The sequence below is a fragment of the Leptopilina heterotoma genome, unplaced genomic scaffold (genome assembly GCF_015476425.1).
Source record: "Leptopilina heterotoma isolate Lh14 unplaced genomic scaffold, ASM1547642v1 Lhet_74, whole genome shotgun sequence".
Lineage (NCBI taxonomy): Eukaryota > Metazoa > Arthropoda > Insecta > Hymenoptera > Figitidae > Leptopilina > Leptopilina heterotoma.
The window spans coordinates 1,207,109-1,215,142 of NW_025111173.1; the positions used below are offsets into that span (position 1 = coordinate 1,207,109).

The 8,034-nt window shown below is 30.3% G+C and overlaps 1 protein-coding gene across 3 annotated transcripts in view; it reads left to right on the forward strand.

The window, feature by feature from the left end:
- LOC122510794 (facilitated trehalose transporter Tret1-like) overlaps nt 1-2,864 on the forward strand; it is an 82,681-nt gene extending 79,817 nt beyond the window's left edge. For all 3 annotated transcript variants that reach the window (XM_043625689.1, XM_043625692.1, XM_043625691.1), the window contains one exon: nt 770-2,864. In XM_043625689.1, coding sequence (XP_043481624.1) covers nt 770-2,085 — 1,316 coding nt within the window. In that variant the 3' untranslated portion in view covers nt 2,086-2,864. The remainder of the gene's footprint in view (nt 1-769) is intronic.
- Nucleotides 2,865-8,034: the final 5,170 nt, after the last annotated feature.

Sequence of the window (8,034 nt, forward strand, 5' to 3'; positions counted from 1 at the left end):
AAAATTGATTATTATACCTAATACCATCAGAAAGAAGATCCGACTGTCAGATTTGGTTGACAATTTGTCAAAACTTTCAAATCGTTCAACGACACCGTGTAAGCGTTGTGTCTCCAAGGTCTGGGGTTCGATCTCCATGCGTGCGAATTTTTCATTCTTAGATTTAAGTGTTATTGGTAGAGTAATTGTTCATTAGTCTTAAATATTTGAATAAACATAAAAATATAAATAAATATGTAATTATAAACAAAATAAAAAGAGCCAGAAAAAATTATATTTTATTTTAGATATTGACCATAAAACTGTCTAGTTACTAATCAGTTACTTGCTAAAGGAGCGAGTTACGTTTTTAACCAGTCACTTGCCAGATTTTCTTGTCAGTCACTGGCCAGTATCTAGAAAAACTTGCCAGTGTCTGGTCAGTACTAAGTTGAAATTTCTACTTGGCTTTGAACAGATGAAAAGTGTCTGCAATAGAAAAAATGATGCATGCATGGGGAAAATAACAAAAACCATCTTGAAAATAAATGTAGTCATTTTGTATCAATTGAATCATTTTTACAAAAAAACAAAAATTCACATACTTTTTAACTTTTTGTAACGCGCACAAGGGCCGGAATCAACTGTCAAATATAGATCAAATGAATTACGTTTAGAGATTCAACCCTACCTCGGTCGGGTCAGGGTCGTATTGTTATTGATTCTTGAGAATTATTTATACAAATAAGAGACAACCTGTGATAGTAATGAACTTTTTTTTTCTAAACAGCCTCCCTAACAATGGTTGGACTTGGAGCGTCTGATTCATGGACATCACCTGCACTACCACATCTACTAAGTAATGAATCAGAATTGCAATTATCACCAAAAGAAGCACCATGGATAGCGTCATTGCTTCACATCGGTGCGATTATTGGTTATCTCATCTATCCTTATTTAATCGACACCATGGGTCGAAAGAAGACATTACTATTATTTTTTCTACCACAAATTACATCATGGATATTGACAATATACGCAAAAAATGTCTACACTCTCTATGTTGCACGTACAATTGCCGGTATTGGTTATTGCGGTGGATTTGCCGTTGTATCAGTTTACATTAGTGAAATTAGTGCAAAAAGTGTACGAGGCATTTGTATGTTTGTGTCAAAAATCAGTTATGAAATTGGAGGTTTAATTGTCGTTTCAATTGGTGCATTTTTTACCTATGAAGAAATGAATGTATCAATGCTTGCTCTTCCACTATTATTTTTTGTCACCTTTATATTCATGCCCGAGACACCGCATTATTTTCTAAAGCGTGGAAATAACGAGAAAGCCATTGAAAGTTTATTAATGTTACGCGGTAAGAAAAATCATAAAATCGTCGAATTTGAAATTAACAGTGTGAGAAGTGCGATGTTGCAGGAGGAGAGTGATGAGAATATTTTTAAAACATTTCTCGCTGATAAACGTTATCGCAAGGCACTTTTAATAGTATTCGTGGCGAATGTAACGAAAGGACTTTCGGGATCTTATGCAATTGGTAATTATTCACAGCAAATTTTCAGTTACAGTGAATTCACCCTTAAAGCAGAATACGCGACAATTATTGTTGTTGCATTGAAAATAATTGCTGGCATTATTGGCTCACAATTAATTGAGAAGGTTGGTAGGAGGGTATTGTATTTTTATTCCGGTATTTTAGGTGGATTATCCTTGATAATGGTGGGTTTTTTTTTCTTTATTAAATTCTATTTGAAAATGGATAATCTCACGGCAATTAGTTGGCTTCCATTATTTGGATTGACTTGCTTTCAAGTGGCTTCTGCTGCCAGTTTAAATCCAATACCAATTCTACTTACAGTCGAATTATTTCCAACGAAAATTCGTAGTCTCGCATCGGCGGTGGCATTTATATCATTTGAGAGTTTTGTCTTTTTAATTACATTCGCCTTTGATCCAGTCAATCAGATTGTTGGCATTTATACGACTTTTTGGATCTATGCATTCTGCTGTATGGGTGGCACTTTCATTGTTTACCGCATCACACCTGAAACAAAAGGCAAAAGTTTAGAGGAAATTCAGGATTTGTTAAAGTAAACCTTTTTTTGAGTAATTTTTGGAAATTTTGTTTCATTCTAATACCATTCTAATCAAACCATTTCCGAGTGTAATTCGACTGGATTTTTGAGAGATCTATTTTGTAAAGTGATTTACTTGATATGAGAAACTCTCGAATTCGTCATATGAGAAATTTTTTTTCTCTTTTGCTCTCTTAGACTACTAATAAAATCCAAACGACTGACAGAATGTATTATATAATACAAATTAGTATTAAATTAAGTAATATTAGTAATTAAGTAATTTTTTATTAAGTAATTTTTAGTTAAATTTTAATAATAAAATTATATAAACATTTATTAAGGAGGTTGCTAACAGGTATGCAGACCTTCAGAAAAAACATTGAATTGACATTAAAGAATTTTTTAATATTATTGTTATTCGTATCTTCTGGAAGAACAAATATCAATTTTCAAGAAAAAAATATGAAACCTACAACAATTGTTTACATGGTCAAAAACGCGAAGCATGTAACGTAAGAGTCTTTTTGTTTTGTCCATAACTTTTAAATAACAAGGAATTAATAAATTTGTATGTATGCATCTTAAAATATATTTGTTTTTAACAATATTGCATTGGAACATAAAATTTTTTGTATTTATCATTTAAAAGTTATGAACGTTTTAAAAACACTGTTACGTTACAAAAGTTTCGTTTTTTGCGATTTTGACCATATAGACATTTTGCATATACCTATGATCAAAGTTTTCTTCATATCAAAAGGTTAAACTCTTTCAAAACTGATTCGATTTAAATCAATAATGGCTTATTTTCTTCAGGAAATGTTTAAAAATATTATTCATATCTTTTGATATGAAGAAAACTTTGATCATATGCAAAATGTCTAAATAAACAATTTTTGTAGGTTTCAAATTTTTTTCTTGGAAATTGATAGATTTGATTGATTGATTGATTGATTCTTCCAGAAGATACAAATAACTATACCTAATATTAAAAATTCTTTAGTGAAAATTCAATATTTTGTCTGAAGGTCTACATACCTGTAAACACAATGAAAGCGTTTATTCTTCAATGAAAAATAGTTTATATTAACGAAGCATTAATAAATAACTTCATTTAGTCATTAAAAATTTTATCAAATAAATAAAATAAATTTACAAATTCGAATTTTGGTTTTTCAATTATTTTCCTCCGTAATGACAAATTTACTTGTGAAACGGGCGTTTCTTTTGGCAATTATCGACCCACGACTATAAAGTTCCTAAGTGATAATATATTCTGAGAAGCATCTCAAGAAAAATACAGATTAAGGCTCCTAAGCACGGATTTAACGCTTATTTATACTCTGCTAAGTACCGGCATTACACTGTATTACGACCCTAATAGCCGGTTAAACTTTTTCCTCGTTGCTCTTTTTCTTTTTGTTTCAAAACATATATCCCTCTAAACGATAAATCTTTTTTTATTAACTCAAAATATAGCGTAAAGTGTTCTTTTATTTATTATAATATAGTCGAAAAATGTCATACTATATTCTTTATTTATTACTATAAGGTAAGTAATTTTACAAATTCGGTATTAATGTGTCAAGATGCAAAAAAACATTTTATGACCCAAAATAAATAAAAATTAATCGCTGCTACTTGACGTGAAATGTTGAACTCGTAAATAATGGTGCCCTGAAACAGACTAATTCTTAAGGAGGTGGGCAAAGGTTTCTGCGTGAAAAAAACTATTTTGCGATTTTTTTTTGAGAAATATGGATACAGCAAATTGATTCGAACCTTTTGTACATTATTAGGTATCATTTCAGTAATTATTTTATCCATAAATATCTACAAACTAGCAGGTGACAAAGCTTTTTTAAGAACGTCTTTGAAAAAAGACGATTTGCGGTGTTCACTGTACCTCAGCGGGAAAGTATCAGAAATTAAAGAGCTTTGTAATTTAACCGAAGTATCATCAAATTCTCCCCCCAACGTTCTTTGATTACTACCGGTTTAATTCCTCAACAACAAATTCAATATTCAAAATTCAAAAAAATGCATCAAACAGCAGCAATAAAATAGCAAGAAATTTAGCTTGAATATATTTTCAGGAAAATTACTCACAATTGGCTAGCAGCAAAATAAATTTTTTTTCTAACACACGCACCGAAAGTACACAATTTCTTACCTGTGAAGCGCGAAAAAAGTACATCTTTCCCTGCGAGCGGGAGGAAAAGTAACTAATTAACGAAACAAATGAAGAAAGTTAGTAAATAAATTAGTTACTTACGTTAGTTAGGTTACGTAACTTATATTCATTATGTATGTTCCGTAACTTACGTAAGTTACGTGACTTATATTCATTATACATGTCGCTTAACTTATATTTATTATGCATGTTGCGTAACTTACGTAAGTTAAACTGGTTACGTAGCTTACGTAAATTACTCTATTTACGTAACTTACCCTAGTTACGTAAATTACGCTAGTTGGGTTAGTTTAGTTAGTTTGAGCTTTTTACACACTTTTGTGCATTAAGAATTAGTACATTTCGTAACTAGTGGGAACTGATGGCGTTTTTTAATCTCGTTTCAAAAACTTGCGCGAGATTCAAAAAACAGTTCACGCAAGTAACGAACGATACTTTTTATAATAAAGTCATAAAAAAGGCGTTAAAAACGAGACACCCAGATTTGTGACAAAACTAGTTTACCGATATACATTTAAACGTACAAGCATGTTTTGTCGCAGGGTGGGGGCTCGGGGGCTCTCCCCCGACGGGGTCCAGGAGCGGAGCCCAGCCGGGGGATTGGGTGGGCTCTCCCCCCGACTGCAAAAAAAGCGACTCAAAAGATTAATTTTCATTGACAATCTAAAGGTAAACAATTTATTTCAGTATTAATGTTGAAAAAACTTTGGTGTGGTTTACAAAGAGAAGGGTACTTCGAGGGGCGAAGCCCCCCGTTCTCAAATAACCATCTCAAAATATTAATTATTCTGATAGTTAATAAAAAAGTGAGGTTGTGTTGAGGAAATGTTTTCACAATGATAGCGAAATCATAGAGATATTTAGATTTCTAGCGAATCTTAGGTTGGTAGTGCTGTCCATAACTATTGCTATGTGGGGAAATCTCACGAAATGGGGACTTTTTGTTGAAAAAAAATTTATTTTTCAAATTAGTGGCACATTTTTTTTACCATAAATTATTATTCTTTGACTAAATAGAAGTATATTTTAACCGGCGTAATTCATATTTATTAATTGCTACTTCACTCAGAAAAAAATTTGTTCGAAACAACCTTTTGGTTGAATCAACCAAATAAATGCATTGCTATACAGTCAGCCAAACGTTTGTTTGATTCAACCAAAAAATTTCTTCCAATACGTTTATTTGTATTAACCAAATGCTTATTACACTTAACCAAAAAATTTTATTTAATATAACTAAAAAATTTGTTTATTTCAAGAGAAAAGATTTGTTTGATTCAAATAAATAGTTTTAGTAAACGTATTTGGTTCATTTAAATAAATATTTTTGTTTACTTAATTTTGTTATTTATTTTCCTCTAATAATACCTATTTGAATTTCCTAATTTAATATTTTCTAGTACATATTATTGGTTAATTTATAATTTATTATATAATTATTTATTGATATTTTAAAATTATACATATAATAAATTATAAATTAACCAATAATATGTATACTAGAAAATATTAAATTAGGAAACTCAAACATTATTAGAGGAAAATAAATAACAATTAAGTAAAATATTATATATGTATTTCTTCATATAAACAAAATTACTTAATTATAAAAAAACATTTGAAATATTACATTAAACATATTATAATTATGATTTTTATACGTGCGCACTCAGAAAAAAGTTTATTCGAAACAACAAACTGAAAACTTCACAAAACCTTTTTGTAAATATTCTTCTCACTGGTACAAATTAAATATGCAGTAAGTCAATGAACACAATGTATTTAATATTTATTTAACCGACACTTATAATTTTTTTTCTTTGATTTACCGATTTAACAAATAAATTTGACGCGAACGCGGACTGTAGACAAGTGAGATCGCCATTTTTAAATTCACACATGTACTTTTTGAGACAAGCAAATATGTTTGTTTGACTCAAATAAAATGATTTGGTTAAATCAAACAAATTTGTGTGTTGTGTCGAACAAACTGTATTTAACTAAAAAATATTCTCTATTCAAAACACAAATTTGGTTAAATGAAACAAACAACTTCAAATAAAAAATTTCTTTCCAATAACCAAACAAATTTTACGTTTGGTTAAGTGAAATAAACTTTTTCTCTGAGTGTTTATTTAAACTATTTTTTTCATATTTATGGCTATGAGTGCAGGTAAAACGTAGGTATTTATCTTCAAGAATTTATAATATTTTACAACCCTTCAAAAAACATTTTGCTTTATCTACCTAAACTTACATTTATCAAAAATCTACACGCGATATAGTTCAAATATATTTTTTCCTAAAATGGCACTATAATTGACTAAGTAACATTATCTCGTACAAAAATTATTCAATATCAACCAAAAATATTATTTTTAGGGGTCACACATATTTATTAACACTAAACCAAGATATTACACGAAGGTGAATACATTTTTTTAAATGTGATTTCTTGTGCTCGTCAAAAAACCATTTTTTGACAACGAGTTACGCACTCGTTGCGCGTTTTCGCAGAACGATTTCGTAGATGTTTTAAGTGGCACAATGTTCTGCCACCCATAATTCTTTTCCTGAATACCTAAAAATATAAATAATATATGGGCGAATTTTAAATAATGATCGCTCAACAAGTATTATAAGAAAATTAATGATTTTCAAAAAAAGGTGAAAATGCAATTACAGTTATAAACAGCTTATTATCTCGAATATTATATATATTATTATATATAATATATATAATAATATATATATATTTTATATATTATTATATTATTATATTATTATTTACCTTTTTCTACCCTTCACAACCTATAGATAAATGACAAAAAATCCCAAACATTAAAAAAAATTGCTCAAAAAGTTATCGCTTAATGAAAATTCGATTTTATGCGAGTTACGTCAAGAATTTCTTAATTTCTACAATTTTAATGAATAAATCAGGTGCATAATTCTTTAATTTTTACTAACAAGAATTTTTTTTATATCTCATAGTCGCGATATAGTATTAGCAAATGTATAAAAATGTGGGTTAGCAATATGGAAGCTTTTTGTGGCACATATATCTCAGAACCCAATTTGTCCCCATTTCGTGAGATTTCCCCATATATATCTACGCCTGCGCAAATGAGTTTATCGCGACGCGTTTTTGCAGTAGTCTGTGTGCTACTATTCTCGATAAAAACATCGACTCAGTCTGTCCTTCTCAATTGGTTCATCGCAGTCGTTACATTATTTTTCTTTTTCGTACTCTGGGGTAGTCTTATTTGCACTCCGTACGAATAAGAGCTCTTATGACGCTCTGTTCAAGAAAAGTCAGTTTTCTACTTATCTCCGGAGTACCAAAAAACGCCGTTTTTATGACTGACTTATAAAAAAATATATCGTAAGTAACACGGGAATAAAGGCAGTGCAATATCTTTTTGATGGTTTTCGTGACACGAGTGGAAATCGAGGGTGCCGTAGGCGACCAAAGACCTCCATTCGTGTCACAAAAATCACTGTAATGAAATGGCTGCCTTTATTCCCTTGTTGCTTAATATACTATTTACACCCGCTGACGTCACACAAGTGGACAGAAAAGTATTTTGCGTCCGCTGTTGCTTAAAAACGTCAAAACGCATCTTGATTAGCTAATAACTTTTTGTTCCATTACATTTTTGGAGAATCGAAAATAGTGTTTTTTGTGACCTCGGTGCATTAAGAAGCTCAAAAAAAAGTTTTATACATCGTGTAGAAAACCATTAAAACAAGATGCAGAATGCACAATGC